The sequence below is a fragment of the Clavelina lepadiformis genome, chromosome 1 (assembly GCF_947623445.1).
Source record: "Clavelina lepadiformis chromosome 1, kaClaLepa1.1, whole genome shotgun sequence".
NCBI classification, from domain to species: Eukaryota; Metazoa; Chordata; class Ascidiacea; order Aplousobranchia; family Clavelinidae; genus Clavelina; species Clavelina lepadiformis.
In genome coordinates, this window is record NC_135240.1 from 18,736,697 (window position 1) to 18,759,264 (window position 22,568).

At 34.6% G+C, this 22,568-nt stretch overlaps 2 protein-coding genes across 7 annotated transcripts in view; one reads left to right on the plus strand and one right to left on the minus strand.

Moving 5' to 3' along the window:
* On the plus strand, positions 1–5,970 carry LOC143445618 (33 kDa inner dynein arm light chain, axonemal). Its single transcript, XM_076944857.1, has 8 exons — positions 1–38; positions 203–333; positions 2,010–2,171; positions 2,248–2,427; positions 4,920–5,052; positions 5,158–5,336; positions 5,625–5,789; positions 5,853–5,970. Exons 3-8 carry the CDS (start codon positions 2,091–2,093, stop codon positions 5,886–5,888), a joined length of 774 nt encoding a protein of 257 aa, XP_076800972.1. The 5' UTR covers positions 1–38; positions 203–333; positions 2,010–2,090; the 3' UTR covers positions 5,889–5,970.
* Positions 5,939–22,568, minus strand: part of LOC143445587 (uncharacterized protein C8orf34 homolog) — a 25,699-nt gene continuing 9,069 nt past the window's right edge. For 2 of the 6 annotated variants that reach the window (XM_076944800.1, XM_076944817.1), the window contains exons 3-13: positions 21,914–21,989; positions 14,857–15,009; positions 14,650–14,738; positions 12,424–12,523; positions 11,424–11,511; positions 10,956–11,085; positions 10,787–10,869; positions 9,415–9,520; positions 7,893–8,008; positions 6,811–6,866; positions 5,939–6,263 (exon numbers count right to left, since the gene is read on the minus strand). In XM_076944800.1, coding sequence (XP_076800915.1) covers positions 6,824–6,866; positions 7,893–8,008; positions 9,415–9,520; positions 10,787–10,869; positions 10,956–11,085; positions 11,424–11,511; positions 12,424–12,523; positions 14,650–14,738; positions 14,857–15,009; positions 21,914–21,989 — 984 coding nt within the window. In that variant the 3' untranslated portion in view covers positions 5,939–6,263; positions 6,811–6,823. Of the gene's footprint in view, positions 6,867–7,892; positions 8,009–9,414; positions 9,521–10,786; positions 10,870–10,955; positions 11,086–11,423; positions 11,512–12,423; positions 12,524–14,649; positions 14,739–14,856; positions 15,010–21,369; positions 21,510–21,913; positions 21,990–22,568 lie in introns of those variants that run through there. The other 4 variants (XM_076944835.1, XM_076944844.1, XM_076944826.1 and 1 more) reach the window with 4 other exon arrangements.

Genomic DNA, 22,568 nt, shown 5'->3' on the forward strand with positions numbered 1-22,568 from the left:
AACCCAGAATGGAAAAAGGTATAACCTGCCTAACTACGGTAATTTATAGTTTATTTCTGTAATTTATCAGCTCTTTTACAGTTACGGTATATAAAGTAACTTCAAATATCTGTTGTATTTTTCGTCGTTCAGTAGGGTAGCCTATTGGATTAGGATTTATTATTTATAAGAAACCTCATTAAACTACTAGGCTATTTTTCAGTTCAGGAAACCTGCCCGGGTGTACCAACTCAACTTGATCAGCAGTTTTGTGTTGGCATAAACGAAGTCACCCTTTTCACAAAGAAGTTCATAGAAATAAATTCAGTTCACAAGCTTAGAAACTAGTGTAACGTAAGTCAGCGTGTTTGTGACATCGACATTCAGGATTTCAGGCTATCTTTAGCATGATTTAAACTCGGTGATTAGTAACACAGTCTTTATCTTCAGTTTGGCCATGGCTTAAACTAGGTGATGATTCTTTATCACTCAAGCCCAATGGTTACTGAGCTTGTCTTTGTAGCATTTTTCGGATCTCACTATAAAGTCTGAAACGAAGAAAATAGGCTTAGTTCAGAAAAACTTTCCGGCTTTTAGTGTGTCCTCATTTTATCTAGGCCTACTGTCCCATGAGGTAAAATAACAAAACATGATGCATTGTGCAATCTTCCTGATTGATGCAATACTTCACATAAACCAAGACGATTTTTAGTCAAAACGTTGTTGTAATTTAATAAATAGATCTTCCATCAAAAGTGGCTTTAGACATAGTCTACAAGTTCAGTTGTAGTCCTTCTATCCACCAGTCTTACACCACAGATACATTTTGCCCTCCTGGCAAAAAATCTTGACAAATGAAATGATTTAGGAAAACTTGGAGAATTACACATACACATACATGACATACATACGTGCTTGACAATGTTGATCGTCGATCATTGACTAAGATCTCCAACCTTTGTAATCCCAAGACAAAAGTCTCTCAGTGAATTTGCAGAATGTACAGATGAGTGAGTACAAAAAATGATGACTCTTAAACAGACACCGATGTAGGATGTAATACTGTATCTGTGACCACGAAACAAAGTTGCTATAGCATAGTTTGACATGATTAAGGTATCATCTTTAAGCTCTTATCTGTCATTTGACGAGTGAAGCCATATTCATGAATCAAAATGCATTGTATGGATTATTAGCATTTGTTATAACTTTAAAATTGCTGCTTTTGCATGAAACCAGCTACCACTGCAGTATATTGTTCTCATAATTATAATGCTCTTCATATTAGTGCCATAGGATAGGTTGAGCCACAGCTGAATACGGTTTAACACCAGTTCAAGTTTCACGCAATTTTACTTCATTCCTGATTCAGGCTTAGCTAACTTAGGCTACAATTGTACAATTCTCTCCGTGCTCAAATGACACATCCAGTTTATCAAAAGTGGGTGTTTCATAGTTGGGATTCTTGCGTTTAAAAACAGGTAGATTAGTACTTGTAACATGATCCTTGCATATAGACGTTTTCAATAATCTTCGATTTAGTTACCCCTTCGTTTTTACTGTTTTAGATATTTATTATTGTATTTAAAATCGCTACTTTGGTTTTTGGCAAGCACTTATTATTATTGGCATTATCCTTTTGCCGAATGAGGTAACCAGGCAACTGGTCCACCCTGACAGAAAACAGCTTACGCATAATGGATACCTTAAAAGTGATCGTGAGGTGTAATTAAACTTTGAATATGGTATGAACACAAAGGAAATTTTCAGTGTCTGTATATAATCAAAATGACTGGAAATCGAGGATTTTCATTAAATGATGACAATTTAACTTCCCAAGTGTAAAATGCGCTACTTTATTTTTGGCTAGTGAGCGTAACTATTTTGAAAGGAAAATAAACAATACAGCATTTTGTTCCAGCTGAATTATGATCACAGTTCTATACACCAACATTGTATGAAATTTCCGTTAGATGCATTTTTGTATTATTTGATAAAAAATGAATTTTAACATTCTATTTATTTTTCAGTAGGAAGGTATATTATACATTTACCACAGAGGTTTTAATTGAAATTGGCCACAATACTAGTTAAATAATCACAACTTCAATATGATCCCACCGAATTCATCATTGCTCAAGTATGATAATCCAGTGCTAGTCAGCAGAAATACAGAAAAGAAAACTCCAAAGGTAATATGGTTTTAAATTAAAGCCCAGTTATTCATGAGCAAATTTAGTATAAACTACAAATTAAATTCCTTTACAGTCTAGAGCTTTAAAAATTAGCCCTCAGCAACCTGTGGGTCAGGGTCCGGTCCCAGGTCCTCCCAAAAGTGGGCAATTGTCTCCAATAGATGCAAGTAGGCAACAACAAACAGATGAAATACTGAACAGTATTTTACCACCAAGGGAATGGAATGAGTCGGGCCAATTGTGGGTTCAACAGGTGGGAAGGTTTTCATATCTTCATTTATAAACATACATAAACATCTTCATTTTAAACCTAACCTAATAGTTTTAGTGTTATTTCAAATTTTTTGCATTATGTAACACAGTAGAATACGTTTAATGGATCAGCAACTAAAAATTCCAGCCACCTGCTACATGATATTTACTTTTTAATAGAATATTTTACTTAGAAAATGCCCAAGTTATTAAATCTAGACTCTAATCGACTTGCAATCCTAATTAGCCAATTATATGAAAAAGAAAAAATAGCCATTCAAGTAGACAATCAAATCCATCTGATAGCAAATTTCAAATTATTTTGAATTATGGCAAACAAGCACCCTGTATAAAACAAAAACCATATCATTACATGTCATGTTACGCTTTTTATCTAGCACAAGATACATTAAATACACTATCCTAATTCGCTTGTAATTCTTGCCATACTTTAGTACAATACTTACCATAACGTTGATGTATTATTACACTACGTAACAAAATTTTTAAAAAAGTTTGTTTGGCTACATTTTTTAAGTGTGTCTGTATGATTTTCAAGCGTTGATTCCAAAAATGCTATCGTTTTTTTTCTATCATCGATCGTTTTCAAGATACAATGATTTTTCATTAATGTTATGATTGCTATGATCTCTGTCTGTCAGCATTATCATGCTGTAAATCTGCGTTCTATTTACTTGAGGACATGAATGGGCATGTGGGGTGGGAAATCTCGCAGACAAAAGTGCTTTTATTTCTTATCTCAGTTTTCGTTTTATCTCAGCCTGTTAAATTCAGAATAGCCTTATTAGAAAGTCGTGTTAGTTTAGGTAGTTTCATGATATCTAATTAGGTCAGGTAAAACAGTTTCTAAAAGCTTTGAATTTTCAAGGACAAGTTTTGCAAGAAATCTGTTCAATGTTTCCCAGACGATCAGTTGCCAAAATAAAAGGAGGAATATTTGTTGGACCCCAGATAAACACAATGTTAAAGCGTAAAAGCTTGAAAGAAAAAATGAATGAAACAGAAAAAGAAGCGTGGCAAGCATGTCGAGGTGTGATTGATGGACTTTTGGGAAATAAAAGGGACCAAAATTACAAAAAGTTCGTGGAAAAACGTTCCCATCTGGAATTTTTTCAAGAAAATCTTGGTGACTTCAGTGAGAAGCATGGTGAGAGATTTTGCCAGGATATTGAGCCAATGGAAAAAAGATATAAAGGCCGCTGGGACAGTACAATGATGGCAGACTACATTTGGTCTTTGGTAAGGCAAGACAGGTGTGGTCATAGAAGAAAAGCTCGCTCAAAAGAACATTTTTGAATGACTTTTACTGTTTGAAAAATCTACAAGCCTCTCTTATTAACGTTTTAAAACTGACTTTTGCTTTTTATAAACCGACCGGAACCTTGATATGGAGTTAAAATCTACTGCAAGAGTAAAACACAATTTGCTACTGACAGCTACATCAGATGAAACAAAAAGTAACGATGGTAGTAGGAAAAAACTTGAAAAAACTGACGGGATTTTTGAACTCAGCACCTAAAAATACATAAAGGGGCCTAAAAAAAGTAGCCAAACAAAAATTGTGTTACATAGTGTTATAAATTTGCCACTAGTATATCGAAAAAGTGGCTACAACTGCAATACCAGCTTAAACTGTATTTGTTACACTAAAAAACCTGTCTTACAGAAATTATGTTTGGTATCAATTTAAGCACTTCATTGGACATTTGGTTACAGTTTCATTTTCGTTCTGCATATTTAATGGCGAAAAATAAACAATACAAATAACTTCCAGTTTTTATGTGGTGGTCCTAGCTTCATTAAATCAAAAAAAACATCGGAACACAAAATTCTGCATTTTAGTATTCTTTCCATTTACAAACCAAATGAGGGAAGTTTCTACATATCCAGAGGATTACTAAAAGTACTAAATTAGGTGATTTACTGAGTTATGGAATCGGTAGTGAAACACTGACAGACACATTATTCGCACAATTAAATAGAGTTCATGCATTCCTTATATAAACACACTCACTCACCCAAAGAAAATGAAATGACTATAAAACTTGCGGTTATATATGTCAACGTTAATGCAATTAAAATGCCATCATGAGTCAGGTTCTCTTACAACATTGATTGCGTATGCTCAAATTGATGCATAGCCTTTAACAAAATGCTTTTTGGGGATAGAAAAAAAGTTCCTAGAGTAATCAAACTTTCAAATTATGCATTTAAATGAAATGGCTAACATTAGAATATATGCAATTCTGCTGGGACTGACAAAAATATGCTTAATTAAGTAAACTGAAATATTAAACGAAACTGCATTAGGCGTTCTACTGAATTTGCCTCATATTTTTTCAAAATAGTTATTTAAAGCCAATAAATACAGTTTCACTCACACACAAATACTTGTAAGGCTACGGCAATAATTACGAACAAATAAACTTCAAATTTTTGCCATCTGTAATGGTTTAGATTGTTTTAATAAAGGTATCAAGTACACCAGCAACTAGGCTTGATGTTGTAAATCTACAAGAAGAACTTGACAAGCGATTACAACAGAGGCAAGCCAGGGAAACAGGAATCTGTCCTGTGAGACGAGAACTCTATTCCCAGTGCTTTGGTATTGAATTTGGTTTAGGATATTCGTGCTGAAATTATAACATACTCAACAGAAAAAATCTTAAAAAAATTAAGTGTTTATAAATAACAACTTAATATTTTGCAGATGAGCTAATAAGGCAAGTCACTATCAACTGCGCAGAACGTGGTTTGCTTCTTTTGCGTGTGAGAGATGAAATTCGAATGACAATTGCAGCTTACCAAACCCTGTATGAAAGTAGTGTTGCATTTGGCATGAGGAAAGCACTACAAGCAGAACAAGGCAAAGCAGACATGGAGAAAACGGTAAAAGATGTCTTTTAATAAATACATGACAATGTTAGTGATAAATTGTTGGGCTTGCTCAGAAGGTAATACTAAATTGAGCACAGCTTTCGAAAAAGACCAAAACTAAGAGTATTTATTGTGTTCATGCTGCATTTGTCTAGTGTTTTACTTGATTCTCTGTGTTGTTAAGATTACACTTTATACTTTTGTTTAGTGAGTGCTGGCCAACTCACTGTTTGCTGTTAAGTAGATCCATTGTTTGTTTAAGAGTATAAATTCAAAATTGATTACTGTAGTAAATAACAGATATCAGATCTGGAAAATGAAAAAAGAGAACTGGAAAGAACAGTAAATGAACTGAAAGCAAAGTGTGAAGCAATAGAGAAACGGGAAGCTGAAAGAAGACAAGTGGAAGAGAAAAAACATTCAGAAGAAATTCAATTCCTCAAACGAACAAACCAACAACTTAAAGTATGTTTTTGACAAATATGCCTCTGACTGAGATGCCAATTAAACTCGTTTTTTCGTTTTCAGACTCAGCTTGAAGGAATAATTGCCCCGAAGAAATAAGATGACTCTCTGTGTGTTAGTTTATGTTAGTGTATAAATGCAACTTCGTATATTTTTAAATACAGCTGTTTTATTTACCAAAGTTTGTCTGGTACTTGCACAAGACTGATACTACAGTATAAATATATTACAACTTAGAGTGGTACTAACTAAAAACATACAGTGCATATTACTTGCTAGACACACACCATTTATATTGTACAACAAAAAAATACAAAATTAATCACAAATAAAAATTTATTGATCTTTATATCCTTAATGTCGTAATGTAAAAGTGTACTAAAAAAGTTCAAGATTTATAGACACACTACTGCGGTACAATAGCTCTTTAAGGCCGCTCTGGTAACTCGGGGCTAGTGTTTTCTTTCAGTTTAACTAAAACAAATAAACAAGAATAGATTTTATGCAGCACCAAGTGTTTTATAACAAGATACGTGAGCACTTCATGTTTAAGCAAATACTCATACCATATTGATTCGATTATAAGCCGCACCTTACAAATTGTTTTGCACCATCATTTATACTGCTTACATTTTTATCAAACCAAAATTTTATCTGTGATATTGTCATGGAGAATACTGTATATTGAAAAGGCTTACTGTACCTTATGTAACCGGTTTAAAATATTTTCATTGGGAGTATATTGCTGAGGGCTTACTGTACCTTTTGTTCCTGTTCGTCTTATTCTATGATTACATATGGCTTACAATCAATGGCAGCTTGGATTAATTTTTAGCACCAATAAATACAGCTTATAATCGAGCCATGATACTTGTGCAGGAGAAATATATATAAATTGTTCATGAGCATATTTATTATTGTGCTTTAACGACCAACATCATATTTTTGCTCCGCACAGTTAATAGCAATATAATAAATGATACGATGTTTTGTCAGCTTATAATGCCACATTATCACCTACCAGCAGTGGATGATTATTTTTTATTTTTCTGACTGCCACTGTTGCTTACTTCTGACCTATAATGTAACAAAGAAAATGTATTTTTAAAGTTAATGTTAGAGACCAGGTTGGTATATGTTGATGAATTGATACCCAATGCTGAGCTAAAATACAAGTTTAAAATTCTAAGAACGAGATAATTACATTTACGACTTAATAAATTATTTAATACACACCGACAGCTTCTTTGAAATTAACACATTTTTTGCACCAATATGCATTAAAAATTTTAATGAACAAAAATGGCAACAAAATGTCTATTTGAAAAGTGTGTCTATATACTAGTTATTAACTGGTTGAATAAAGTTACAGCAAGTACACAAGTAATCTTTAGATTTTTTCACTTTAGACTTGAGGTGGCCAACAAAAGACCTGCTGTCCAAAGTGCGGCATACACAATCATTTTATCTCACTCGCATAAACTTCAATATGTAGACCATGTTGTGCAAATTTCTTTATAACCCTTTAATCTACTTACTAGGAGAAATGTGTAGGTCATGGTATGGTACCAAATTATTTTATGTCACTATTAACACAGTATTTATGACGATCCTATTAGCATTAGTCACAAGATAATGCGTAAACAGAAGATGCCAAGCATCCCAGTAATTTTGTAATGAGATTCAGAAAACTTTATGGAAATAATAAAACAACATTCTTATCATGATTTGTTAAAAGCCTACATATAAAATTAATTGAATGTCCGGCCTTTGCTCTTTTCATAACATTTCAATTTGGCTCTTTGTATAAAACTATTGCCCATGCCTGGATTAAACCAGTGTGATATGATCGTGTAATAACGGGAAGTTAGAAACGTTTAGAAATTGTAAAAAAAAGGTCAAGAAAATTGGTTAAATATGCACGTTCACAATGTATTTATACAGGCCACATTGCAATATCAGTAAAATTTTGCAAAACATACAACTACTGCTACTACAACTCTTTTCAAAAACAAACTATGCATGTTTGATAACAAAACACAGGAAACTATCTTCAAGGAAAATAATTTTACTACAATGTGTAAATGTTAATCAGTGGCTTACTTTAAATCAAACATAGATGCTTTCATGCGGCGAGAGATGTTTTTTTTTGTCGAACTAACTGCTGAATCCACTTCTGAGTCAGGAGCATCCCACACTGGATGTCTTGGCCCAGTGACCTTTGTTCAAAACAGCATTGTCATAATGTCGATCTAACATACTATGCTTATAAGTTTCCCAGATAAATCAATATAATTTTACAATAATCAGAGCTGACGTTCACAAAAAACGCTGTGAACGTCATTTGCAGCTAACAAAGTATAGAAGCTTTGACCGCTTTGAGATTAGTTGTAATTTTCAGGTGAAGGTGAATAAAAAACAGTGGCCTAGTCGCAAAGGATACACTTCAAATATAGGTTAGATTGTAGCGCACATGGTTGATGGACTAAATGCTTTGTTTTCAAGTGGTCACAAGAAACAATGACAACAGCCTAAGAAGAACAGATTAAAGAACTTTTATATGCTTATGAATGGTATTGGAGTAAGGGATATGAAAAAATAACAAAATTAAATAATCCCAATACATACGCATTATATATATTATGTATGTAACAAACTTTATTATACTTACATTGTCTATGTTCCAATAAGACAAATAAAAACAGAAAGTAATTAAAACTAAATTCCAATAAAGTGAACTAGCAATCTACTTTTGCTGCCTCTAACCGTCTCAAACTTTTAGTTAAACGTTATCATGACAACTTACAAAATGGAAACAAGTTCTGCATTACAACATGCAAATGCAATTGTGTAACGAAAATGTACAGAAATGACAAAAATGCCTTTTATGATAATGAACACGAGCATGCTCATTTCTATTTTCGTGAGCGCAACCTTAAAGGCGAGTGCGCTAAATGTGTTATTCAAGCACGTGAGTAAAAGTGGTACTTGATTTTTCTTTGACAAGCATGAAGGTAAGCGCTGCTCTTTTTAAACGAGTGTTGCCCAGCTCTGATATAATACAACAAAAACATGGTTTTGGAAATTAGCACCTTTACAAAATTGTATGAAAATTTTCTAAATACTTTCAAACGTTTTACTTTACCAACCTCACCGGCTGGCATCAGTTTTGTTTTGCATATGAATGATTTCCAAATTGTGCTTTTTATGCATAATTGCACTAGAACTATAATAAATTATGGTTTTCAATTTAACCATTGAATGGTGTTCATACAGATATGTTTTTAAATTTTTTATATTAATCTATGCAATGTTTTCTTTCTTATCGTGTACTGCACAGACTCAAGCTTGATGATGAAATTTTGGAATACGGTCATAGCCAAAATAAAAAGACTGCTCATGAAAACAAGTATGAAGAATGAAGATACAAAAACAATCACAAAAACTGACAAAATTGATATCTTGGCTAAAGCTAGTCATTTGAAACCAAACTTAACTTATTTTGCATTCAAAAGATAAAGCACGATCAATATTTTGTGACTGATAGCAACATAAGACACATAAAATACCATGAACACTAACAACAATATAACAGAAATTCACAAGTACATATTGCCGAATTTACCTGGGAAGCACTTTCAAAGTCATCATCAAGGTCAGTTATAACTTGTGATTTAGGTTTGCCATCCAAGTCTGTTACACTAACAGCACCACCCAGGCTGTCAAAAAATCTGTGCACAGATTTGTTTAATTTCAGGTAGGTAGAAAGTAATAGATTATTATACAAAGGTAGAAAATAAACGTTTGTAAGTTAATGGTTTGACGGTTTTGCAATATACATACTAAATATTGACCGGTAGGGAATTTTTTAAAACAATATTACGGACTGATCCTCGAGTTAGGTATGAACTACGTGCTCTATAAAGATAATTGCGTTTTACCCAAAAACCTCCGAAAAAATCGTAAATATACCTAGAACAACCACACCGGTCAATTGACCGGTAAATAAAAATAATGGCTAAAGTTTTCCTGCAAACCTTAATGTTTACACATAACAGTTTGAGAAGAAAGAAAATTTCAGAAAAAGGTTCAGTCAACGTAAAGAGGGCAAAAAGGACAATTGTATAGAACAAGAATAGTCATTGTGGCTTAGCTACACGTTTCGTTCGTATACCAATAAAATCAAAACAGCAAGGTGTTTTTGCAGATGTACTCAAATTTTTGACGACGCCATCATGGCCTCGAAACTTAGGGTTTAGTGTTGTGATGGCAAGCCAGCATGACATACAGATTTGGCACATGATCCACACACATATATTGTACAGTTGCTGCACTGCGTTCGAGTTTTGTTTTTCTGACACAGCTTGCAAGTGGTTCTCTTTCTCTCAGGGAATGCAGCAACCCAGCTAGCATTTACAGGTGGCTGCGCGAATTGTACAGGTTGATTTGAAGGGGCTCGTCGTTGTCTATCTGCAGTGCACAACAACTCTCCTAATTGCAAAAGAAAGTGGCGCCTGCTGCAATGCGCCATGCCGATATCTTTGGATCTCAGAAATGAATTCAAGCAAATTATATAATTATTATATATATATTTAATTTTATGCTATTGGTTACACTATAATTGTTAGAAACACAAAAATTGACAAAGCTAAACACTGTAGAACTTTCAAAACTAGTTAGATCTTTCTGTAATAGCTACTACAGCTGAAACGTGTAAATCTGTCCACCAGCCAATTCCAGTACTTTCATGAACAGATGAAGAGAAAACGCCAATTCTGCACTTTTTCTGATACGACCATAGCGAATAATCAAACTCAGTTGATCACATCTCTGATATTAACTTGCTTATAAATCACAAATGAGCTAAATTACCTTAGCAACACCTGCAAACACCGCTATCCTTATCTACCGGCCAATTGAACAATCTGGTCGTTCTAGGTATAACGATTTTCTGGTAGTTCTAGGATTAAACTAAATAATACTACTTTAAAACTTACTTTGACATGTTAAGAATTAGTTCAATTTCTTCTTTTTTCTGAGTCCTCAATTTGGATACATGAATCCCAGTCTTGGGTGGATTCTACATGATGGCAATTAGAAAATATTGCGAGTGGTGAGTAATCGAACTGTCAAATCGAAGAGGTTAGTATTACACTAACAAGACACCTTTACGCCTTCATCTTGTAGGTCCGACCAGTCTTCGCTAAGTTCTATGGCATCATCATCATCAGTTTCATCATCTACTTTAACTTTGTTTGCTAACTTCGGTTTACGTTCTGCCTCTAAGACCATTTGTCTACAAAAACATGTATTATGGTGTTTTGCAAGTAAACAAACAATCACAAACAGTAAACAACAAAACAGTTGTGACACCACAAAATTGAACTTTCAGGTAACAAAAGCAAATATTTTTCTACAAAATTACCTTTCTCTGAAAAAAAATATAAACCACATTAATATGAAGGCAACCATGACATTATGATAATCAACTCAATGCTACATATAGTGGGACATCAGAAGGATTTTTAAGTTACAGTAAATGCATTAACTTGTTTTAACTCGAGTCAGAAAAAAATTACTTGATAACAGCCCAGTTAAACCACAAAAAACAAATTCAAATAAGTGTAATGGTACCTTAATTCTTTTTGTCTTTTGAGCTTTGCTGCGGCTTCACTAGATGGCCCACGAAAATATTCGTTTGTACTTTTATCTTGCAAATTTCCTATTTGGATAAACACAAAACATCAATCATCTGCTCATTAATTGGTAATTTCATTCATTATACTTTTGCCATGACATAACAAACAATAAAAATCATAATTCCGGTGTGAAAATTTGGCAACGCTTCTGTAGTTCTTTGGTTTAATTGTACAGTACACCCAGGATATTATACAACATACATGGAAACGATTCAAGTTTAGTGGAAACCAAACTGCTAGTTTTTTAACAAATTCATTGCAAAATTGTAATTTCTCTTACAATTCATTTGTACAACAGTGAAGCAAGTGTAGGGTCAATACAAACACAAGCAAACTCTGTATCAAGCAAGACTTATCACTGATTATACCAAACATAAAAATTTTGTGGACAATAAATTGGAAAAACAACTATCAAACATATATCACATAAAAATGCAAGAGCAGCATATTGTGCTTTAATTTTATTCAATACCACATACAAACATAGTGCTACTTTATCCTTTACTTTCATGTAGCTTAACAATGTTGTAAAATGTGTGTGGTGTGTCTCTCATTGTCTCTTTTTCTTCTTATCTTTTAGCCTGTTTTTTTTTTAATTCCTTGCCATTTAATGAGCACACTGCGTTAGAGGCCAAAAACGATATTTGGTTTAATAGATCTCAAAATAACAAAGGCGTTAACAATTATTACAAGCAATGGATCGCTCAAAGAAACACAAATGATATAAATATAAAGTTTAATTGCACTGACATTTAGTCTGCTTGACCAAAGAACTTTGGATCAAAGGACTTTTGATTATTAGCAAGATGTAATTGTCCAAGATAAGCAAATTTTACTCAACTACAGTAGTACAGTACATTGATTTGATCAAAAAAGGAGACTTTGTGACTAAAAATTTCCCACATATGTGAATACTACACACACATACTGCATACCTTTAAAATCAACTGGTGGCAGCTCACTGTCGTCATGCATCACATTTATTTCTTTACCACATACTTTGGGAGACGCGTATATGAGACGCAAGTCCACGTCCTTAAAAAAAATAAAATCTTAGGTTTGAAAATTGAAATATGCGACATATGACACAAAAACTATGAGTATTCTCACAAAATACAAACATTTAAAAAAAAAGATGGCAGGAAATATTTACCTTTAGTAGAAGACTGAAATTTATGATACTATATACGAGGGAGGGAAAGTCAAAAATTTTCCGCACATTGCTGTAGAGCGCACTCTCGCTTTTCTTTTTGGCGCAACACAATTTTTGATTTTCTCTTGTATATTGGCAATTACCATATGAGCCATTTAAGTTCATGCATTGCGGAAAGCAATTTCTTACACAGCATTTAAGCTGCAAAACGTAATTATCATTTTGCCTTCAGTTTAGAGTGCTTCATGATCATGGAAATTGTGCATAATAATTACAAGCATATTCAGCACTGCAGTGAAAAGCTTCCATATATTACTATATGCATTATAGCAGTTATTGCAATAAACACATGTTTGTTACGACTTTTGTTTACTATTCCTGATGAAAACAATAAACTAATGAGTATTTTGAGAGACAAGTTGTTTGCAATTTCAATGAAAACAGTGCAAGAAGTTTGTGACAGTAGAAGCCAATTGATAATGTGTATCTTGTTATTTCCACCTCGTAGTTGAGTATAGGTATGTTTTATCTGTGTGCAATTGCGCTTAGTATAATTTTTATTGTAAGCATTTGGAATAAAATAGTTAGCTAAGTCTTGACCATCGTAATCAAATGTTACAAACTTTTCAATGCTATGGTATGTGCTCATAAAATAAAATGTTACTGAAATAACACGATTGTAAACCACCAGTAGTGTGCCAACTAAGAAGTTTCTGGGATTAAAATTGTTTCTCATTCTCTGACTGAAAGTTTTTCTGAAGATGGTCCAACTTCCAAATAAAAATTTAGACCATCAAAGATTTTCACCGTTTCGCCAAACTCAGCATTAAAGTTGCAAATGCATAGTAAGATAAATTTTTTTTTTTAAGAATAAGAAGTCTATACTAATTTTTATCATTGGACTTTGGTATATTTGTAACATCGATATCTATACATATATACCGTGATTTTACCAAAATATAAGACATACTCCTTAGCAGAATTTTTAGGCTTTCCCTGTGACAAGACCTACAACCTAATTATGCATTAAAAAGCAGCAAGTAACATGTAATTTTGATGTGGTTCCTTTCAGCACCCTTTTCACCCTTAAATTATTACGGTTATACTTTAACTATACATATTCACAAATATCTCAAAGATTCTTGCCCAAGAAAAAAAAGCAAAAAATTGGGTGTAAATTATGCACATGATATATGCTGAACGACTCTGAGACGTTTTACTGAAAACTAGTAGTGGAAGCAAAGAGGAAAAAGCTTATGTTTTGATTCGGCTTTGTATTTTCATAGAATTAAGAAGCACTACTCATTGGATCCACACCACGTAAGACTTCAATTAAGTTGTCATGTATTTCCTTCCTTGTTCGATTGCAAACTTACTTATAGTTTTTGTAGACAAAAAGACTTTTTAGCAACATGATAAGTGTTCTGTGTGTGCAACCGAAAAATGTTGTCCAACAGACATGGTAAAGTTTACATGATTCCCATACAAGCCTTCTCTCAAAGTTAAACTTCTGTAAGATTTTGTGAGAAACAAAAAACTAAATCGCAGTAATATTTTAGGAAAGATTTTAGGTACAGGCAGACCTCGTTAATCCAGACTACTGAGTTTCATCAAAAAATGTAAATGACACTTAACTTAACTTAGAGAAGTTTTAAGAGTGAGACTGCTGCTTTCATTGTGCGTATATAATTGTACTATTATTTTATTTTCGTCAAATACAACAAATGCAAAAAACTTGTATTCACAACCAATCTTTTTCGCTTCGCACTTCGCAATCTGCATTATCAGAGTTTTTTCTATTGATTTAGTACATTCGATCTGAAACTTCTGTGTCCGATTCGGACAGTAGGGTTTCGGGATTAAAGATGTAAAATACATGGGGAGAAGTCTGTTCTGTACAGTTTCATGTCGGATAGCAGGAATTTCAATTGTTCGTAGTTCAGATTAATGAGATCTGACCGTATTACTATTAAATACTTGGAAATTTCTTCTTAGTTAACAGGCTCACCGACAAATCTTCATCAGCCATTTTATCATTACAAGGCTTTGGAGAAGTAGCAGTCTTTCTCATACTAGATTCTAGTTTAGTCGGTGATCCTGAAATGTAACAGAATAATTATTTCACAGCATTATGCAATAAGACTTCTTTCTGTTTAAGAAACAAACTAGCTTTAAACAATTAACACACTTTGCACGGTACACTATTTTTACCTACCATGCTTAGTTTCCCTTAGATAAGATGATTTTTTACAGTTGTTTAACCAAGGTTTAGCATACTGACGATTTGAGTCATTTTGGCCATCAGTATCTACCAAACTTAAATCTGCAGTTCGTGAAAGTCTTTCTATTTCAATTTTACTACCAGCATCTGAAAGATAAATACTGTGCAGTAGCCTAACAAATCATATACTTTTTATATATATGTATATATAAAAAGTATTGACAGACAAGATTTATAAAAAATAAATGGTTAAAAATGCCAATTAGTTGCTGATAACACAACTAATGCAGAAAGCTAAAACTGAACCTATTCCAACGATCAATGACATTAAAAAGTCAATGACATTAGAAAGGTAGCATACACATTTCAGTATATATACAGTTAATATAAAAACTACAGTAGAATCTGCTTAATATGACTAATCGCTTTATATGACCTTTTCACGCATTTTGGCATATAAAATGATCAATTTACTATGATCAGTCAGATATTATGACTAGATTGAAGAAAATGTCAAAAACCTTTGGTGTTCTACATAAAATTCGACAATATACAAAAAAAAAATGATGTTATAGTTATACTATGACCTAGTTTACAGTGCCTTACAATATGAAATAGTAGTCTGGGGATCTGCAGCAGACGGTGTTTTAAAACCTTTAAATATATTTAAAACTTTTAAACAAAATAGTAAGACTAATTACCTTTAGTAATAAATATACCAAATTAAAAACTTTTTATGTTCAAAATGATATTCTAAATCTATCAGTATTACACCATATATTCAACAATTATTTCTGTGATATACAATACCATGTCATTACAAGACATGGTATTACAAGACATTCTATTTTTTCCCCGTACTAAAACAGAAAACGGAAAAAAGAGCTTAATATTTAGAAGTGCCAAACTTCTGGAATAAATTATCAAATAAGTTGAAAAAACAAATCACACTCTAACAATGCTTAAACACTAAAACAATACTTCTCTAAACATTTGAGATCTGAATTGCTGCAGGAGAAGTTCTGTTGAGGGGAATGCTCTTGTAACATTTGTTTTATATTTTAATTTTGTTTCATTTATTAATTACATTATAATATTAACTTTTTGATATACGAAAGCCTTTTTTTGATTTGTCATAGAATCTGGGGTGGTAGACTTCAATGATCGCAAGGTCTTTCGCCGCCCCACGCCATGCAACTGTTAATTTTGTTAACTTCTATAATTTATTTATTCTCTGATTGGAGAAAAAAATTCTCTATATCTATCTACTGCATAACATAAAATAAATGATGAATTCGATGTTTTTTATCATTTTAAGCTGTATCGATCCTGGTGTAGCTTATCGGTGCTAACAACCTAAGAGCTTTGGTTATTATAACCATTCAAATAATGTGACCAAAAGGGTCTGGTCACAAGGTGGTCATAGTAAGCGGAGTCTACTGTAGATATTTTGATACCGTATTTATAAGTCGCGTGCATGATAGGCGTCAGTTTTTTCAAAAGAAAAGGAAAAATATGAAAAATTTAAAGTTCGAGTTTTCCCCATTGTGAGAGCATAAGATTGGCACAACATTATCATCGTTGTGTGGTTATATAATGCAGTACGTTTTATGAAGTAACCTGGCCTGCTTTTCCAACTTGTCCCAAGAAAAATATTATGCCTACTTTATTTAAACTGTAAATGTAAAAAGAATTTCTTATCATAGTTAAAGCAAATGGTCTTCACTAAAGACGCTATCAAAGACGATTTGCCGACATATCTGAGAACATGGCGACCGCCAAGCTACTTAAAAAGCTTACAAGCAAAAAGCTTAAAAGCATATTATTCTTTCATTTCATTTTCATTGAGTTTATTAGTACTGTAGATAGTTTTAATTATGCATGTGGAAACATGCGTGTAAACTTATCAAATAAATCATATCTTTGGGGCAATTTTTAAGAGCAGCCTTATTTGAATGCACATCGTTAACAACAGATTGAGTGACATTACGTCAGCAAAATACGATGTGGGCTAATCTTTTCAATTGATACGTAGAATGAGTACCAAGAGCCGAAACAGCAGAAAATATTTTATTAATCAGAAGTCGATATTACAACCACACAAATTTTTTTATTGATGTTGTTTAAAAGTTGTTAACAAATTTTAAAATATCGCCAAAACTACTTTCATAATGTTGTTGTGACGCTTCAGTTCTCAAAGGGTATACGAATTGATAGATTTACGCATTGTAATTCATCAGAAAATTGAATTGGTTAAACTAGACATTTTGAAGTTTACTCACAGGAGCAGAGGTTGCTTATAGTGGGTGAAAGTTAAATCCATTCTACTGACTCACTCAAATACTTATGCAGTTTGAAACAGTTAACAGGCTGGACACATCGCCCGTCGTCACATTAAACAGGAAAACTGCATTATTATGTCATACTTGAGGTGTTTTCATAAATCCGTCCTATGTTACGTTTTGCAGTTTCTTTTATTATCTTTTATCACACTTTGGCCTTACTTGTCTCACCTATGCTTGCATGTCGCGTGTCTTTGCTTTGCTGAGGTCTTGCACTTGTTTGTCAGTCTTAACTTGTGATTTTGGACTTAATTTACCTGCCGAATTAATGATCTGACTCCGTGGTTGCGTGCGGTTAGAATTCTCTAACCTTTTACTAGCCGAAAGCTCTTACGTTATTACAGATACAGTTTATCAGAAACGATCCTTTATTGTAGGAACTGTACAGATTCCGAATATGACACAATCACGAACTTAACATTCACCATTTAAAACAAGTCTAACGAATCACAATTAACACGACTAACGTAATACGTTCGTACGATTCTGTATCTCTGTCTGCGCGTCAGCGGTTACTCGCACAGAAGTTTGAGCTTATAACGGCGTGGAGCGGTGTGAGCGGAAATATCCGACACAAAATACACGAACATTTCAAAACGTGCGAACGATAAAAATAAAGCGTTGGCAATGGGAATTACATTCAGTTAAAACTAGGATGTTATGAAATCACCTGGTAACGCACTAAACGGCGTTTTCACCTAAGGTTATTTAGAGCAAGTTTCCAGATATTAAACGACAATTGCAGTTTTATCAATAAACAATATTTTAATAAATAATTAATTGGCGACTATTTTGCCACGAATGACATAATGGTATTAAAAATGCCTCCCAGGCCACTACATTCCTCCCCCGCTACGGGAAGGGAAAAAATTGACAATTAAAATGTAACATTCTGATTATAACAACAGTGAGCATGAACAAATTATTACGCATGCACTAAGCAAAAGAGATATACTAAAAATGTCGGCCGACAAGTACAAAGGGAAATGGCAAAAGGGTACATGTATAAGACATTAGCGACACCGAAAAACAAGTTGATACAAATAATGAAACTCAAAGTGTGTGTGTGTCTGCGAACTCATCACGAGAAGACGAAGCGGGCGGCGCGTCACAGAAGATCCAGAAGAAGACGGTTGGTCACGAGAACGTCGAAGCAAAGGCGACGGTTGAGTTTGTTGTGGACGTGCATCTCGTGCCTGCTGTTGGTGGCGCCCAGCGCGAATACGGGATACAAGAGATCTGGCATACTGCAAATGTTGCGGAGATGATCGGATAAACCCGATGGTATGGAAGAGGGCCCACATCATGGCAAGTAGTTGCAGGATGAATATAAGGGCTGAGAGAAATGGATTCGTAATCTGCGACAGTGCAAGCAGTAACATTTGTTTTGCGGCGTGCGTGAATGTGTCTGCGACGTAGGAGCCAGTAGTAAGACTTGTTATGACATGTCGCATTTTCTCCTTAAGCAGGTCGGCTTCAGACATAGAGCTGAGCAGCGATTGAAGGTCAGTGAACGAGTCGGAGTCAGGTAGCTCGTTGAGAATCTTCTCGTAGTCGGGAGCATTGTAGTTGATGTGTATAGTCGACAAAGGTAAGTTGAGTTGGTGCACCTGCACATGTTCGTGCGATAAAGTGTAGTTGTGATAAAGGACAGTGTGTCCCAGATATCGGAAGACAAAACTTCTCGCTGGTCGATACGATTCCAGCAGATGTACTCCCGGTAAGACAATGTTGTCTGAAATGAGTTGGCCGTATTGACTGTGGCCGTTTTGATAGCGATATAGGATGAGAGGACATTGGCTAAACGCGTTGCGGTACGGAAGTGACGGTAAGACGGTACCGTTGATAGAGTGACATGTTGCTCTGGACATAAAATCTCCAAGGCTGGAACCCATGGTTTGATGTCCAAGAGTGGAAGACAGTATCTCAGTAGGGAAGATCTTCCCAACTGCTTTGTAGAGTGTGCCAATCAGCTTCGTGAGTTGACAATGCAGGAACTTGTTCTCTTCGTTGAAAGTAGTGAGAACTTCGGAAATGAGATCGTCCTGTTGTCCGTCAAAGGTTGCAAGAAGTCGCGAGAATTGAGAGTGTGGCGTTTGAGAAGATACACGCCTTGGCAGGTTAGGACGAAAAAGAGCGAGTCTGTCGAGCTCTGTACATTGCTGGTAGCGAAAGATAAAGTTGTTGTTGTCGCAGTGAATATGTTCGCCATAGCAGCTTTTCGCACGTGTGGAGCATTTCCTCCAGTGATGTACGGAGATCCCGAGGTCAGGTAAGGAAACTCTATATAAAGACGTAGAGTTGTAATGGAGTAGCATCTTATGCGATCCAAGAGGCTTGGTTGGGGGGCAGTTGATATGCGAAGGTACTCGCCATATAAACATACGATTGCCCGTTAAGCAATATCCACGCTCGATTGAGCACGATGCAAGCGATCCAAGCGACGAACGTTGACCTAATAGAAACTGTCGTGAGTCCAGATGAAGATTCACCTGATCGGTTGATGTAAACACAAGAAAACACGTAAGCAGCAAACAAAAGAACATGTTGTGTTTGTAATCAGAAAAACGTTTCGGTGGAAGGATTTTGCAAGAAGTCCTGAATGTGGCAGAAGAGGTTGTAGCGTCGTCATCATCGTCGTCTTCGTCATCTCCGTCAGAAACTGAACTACTTTGAGCTGGAGCCATTGCTGTCGTTGTTGTTAAATCAACTTGTTTACAAGAATAAAGTTAGCAGTACCAGCCACATTGAAACACGTCGGGTGTTTTCACCAGAATGAAGAATGGCTGCCGGATTGAAACACGTCGAGGTTGTCACCAAAACGCAGAGGTCTTGCACTTGTTTGTCAGTCTTAACTTGTGATTTTGGACTTAATTTACCTGCCAAATTAATGATCTGACTCCGTGGTTGCGTGCGGTTAGAATTCTCTAACCTTTTACTAGCCGAAAGCTCCTACGTTATTACAGATACAGTTTATCAGAAACGATCCTTTATTGTAGGAACTGTACAGATTCCGAATATGACACAATCACGAACTTAACATTCACCATTTAAAACAAGTCTAACGAATCACAATTAACACGACTAACGTAATACGTTCGTACGATTCTGTATCTCTGTTTGCGCGTCAGCGGTTACTCGCACAGAAGTTTGAGCTTATAACGGCGTGGAGCGGTGTGAGCGGAAATATCCGACACAAAATACACGAACATTTCAAAACGTGCGAACGATAAAAATAAAGCGTTGGCAATGGGAATTACATTCAGTTAAAACTAGGATGTTATGAAATCACCTGGTAACGCACTAAACGGCGTTTTCACCTAAGGTTATTTAGAGCAAGTTTCCAGATATTAAACGACAATTGCAGTTTTATCAATAAACAATATTTCAATAAATAATTGGCGACTATTTTCCCACGAATGACATAATGGTATTAAAAATGCCTCCCATGCCACTACAGCTTTGTGAGTTTCTAGTGAAAGGTGCCCCTACTACCCCAACCAAGAAGATATTAACGATCTTGTCAGGGAATTTTCATTGACAAAGTCGAATGCTGAGCTACTCATTTCCAGACTAAAGCAATGGGATTTAGTTGTTGACAGTGTTCAAATTACTTCACAGAGAAAGTGACATCGCAGCTTCTCAGTGTTCTACACATTTAAAGATGGTTTATGCTACTGCCATTATATAGAAGGACTCTTTCAGACTGTAGGTATTTCATGCAAATCTTCTGAGTGGAGACTCTTTATCGAAAGCTCATCTAGAAGCCTCAAAGCTGTTTTGCTGCACAACACTAACAAGTGTCCCAATAAGATAAGATAACTAACTAACAAGAAAACGATTTTCATTTGCAATTGAGACGAAACATCGATGTTGATAGCAAAAAATAAGAAAATTTAAATTTATAAGAAGTTACACAGGTTAATTGAAGATCAAAACCAGGGAGGGCTATTCTGCCCCCCTATAATTCACAACACGGAGGACATGTCCCCTGGCACCCGAGAATCGACGTCTATGCATGCTCAGGGTCAAAATCTGGTACAAATTTTTTTAATGGTTTATAATTATAAAAACAGCACAATATCTAAATCACAATATTTAAAATCATTAATTTATTCACTGCCACAAAACAGTTCTTCTAAACATTTATAGGGCACATACCCACCAGTATGCAAGAAGGAGAAAGCATTAACATGTGCATGTGAGACGTGACTAAGCATTAACACATGTGCCGATCAACCTTCATCATCTCACCTAATGGTCAAAGATTTTCAATGAAAGTTTGAAGACTCCTGTGATTAAATCCTGTGTCAATAGCCTGGGTTTTACTGTTGTAAACATAATGATCCACTGTGTATCATACGCTACTTCAACTAATGAGACGTAATTTGCTATACTGAAACTTATATTGTTCTATATAGCAAAATCTGCTTAATACTGTACAAATGGGGGAGTTAATGTTTGAAGTTAATATCTAAAGCACATGATGCACTTTTTCGCACACAAAAATGAATAGATTGGGTTTTGAAAACAGATGAAGAACTAAAAGCAGTGCAAGCTGGACACCACACAAACAAACAGTAAATAAGCTACATGATAAACTTATGATTATACGACATTGTGGGTTGAGATCACCAAAAACCACACACTACCTGTGATTGAATGTATAAAAATACCACCAGAAAGCAACATAGAACTATTATACTTACCACTCCAGCGATTAGCATTAGGAGATGTTTGAGCTAAACTTCTTGTAATGGGCACTGCAGTTTTTTGATGGGAACTCTAATCATCATAAAATGGATTGAGGCTTATTTCGTTAAACTCTAATATAACCAGTTAACCACTAATATAAATTATAACACTTAATGAATGTTTACAGCAAATTGATAGCTGTAATAAAGTAATACTATAAGAACATATGACATGGTCAACTAATAAGCTAGCTGCCTAGCTAAGCATAGTGAAAAGGGTTTTTGTTTGATACAGCAACTGAAAAAAATATTCAAACGAGTGTTACAGATTGCTTAGACTTGATAAATGAAAGGTGTAAACGCTTATCCAAACGAAACTTAGAAAATTTCGATAGGGCTGCACACTCTAAAGAACTCGGTTATTTTGCCGAACTTTAACTCGCAAATTAAAGTTTTCTTAACGTATCATAATTAGACTTGAAACATAAAATTGCCTTGATTTTGCTCGTTTTTTAATGTTTGGAATTAAATCTGTTACTGAGAGCAGCTTGTTTTACTTTTAATCAATTTGACGAAAAGCGATTTTGTAGATTAACTGACATTATAAGTAAATATATTCCAAACCGTTCTATATAAATTCTACTGTATCTTGAATTTTTAGATACACAAC

What these genes read in the sequence shown, in the direction of transcription:
- LOC143445618 (XM_076944857.1), top strand. Translation starts at nt 2,091, where the DNA reads ATGATCCCACCGAATTCATCATTGCTCAAGTATGATAATCCAGTGCTA. An exon ending in CAGAAAAGAAAACTCCAAAG is followed by an intron (nt 2,172 to 2,247) that starts GTAATATGGTTT and finishes ATTCCTTTACAG; the next exon opens with TCTAGAGCTTTAAAAATTAG. An exon ending in GCCAATTGTGGGTTCAACAG is followed by an intron (nt 2,428 to 4,919) that starts GTGGGAAGGTTT and finishes GTTTTAATAAAG; the next exon opens with GTATCAAGTACACCAGCAAC.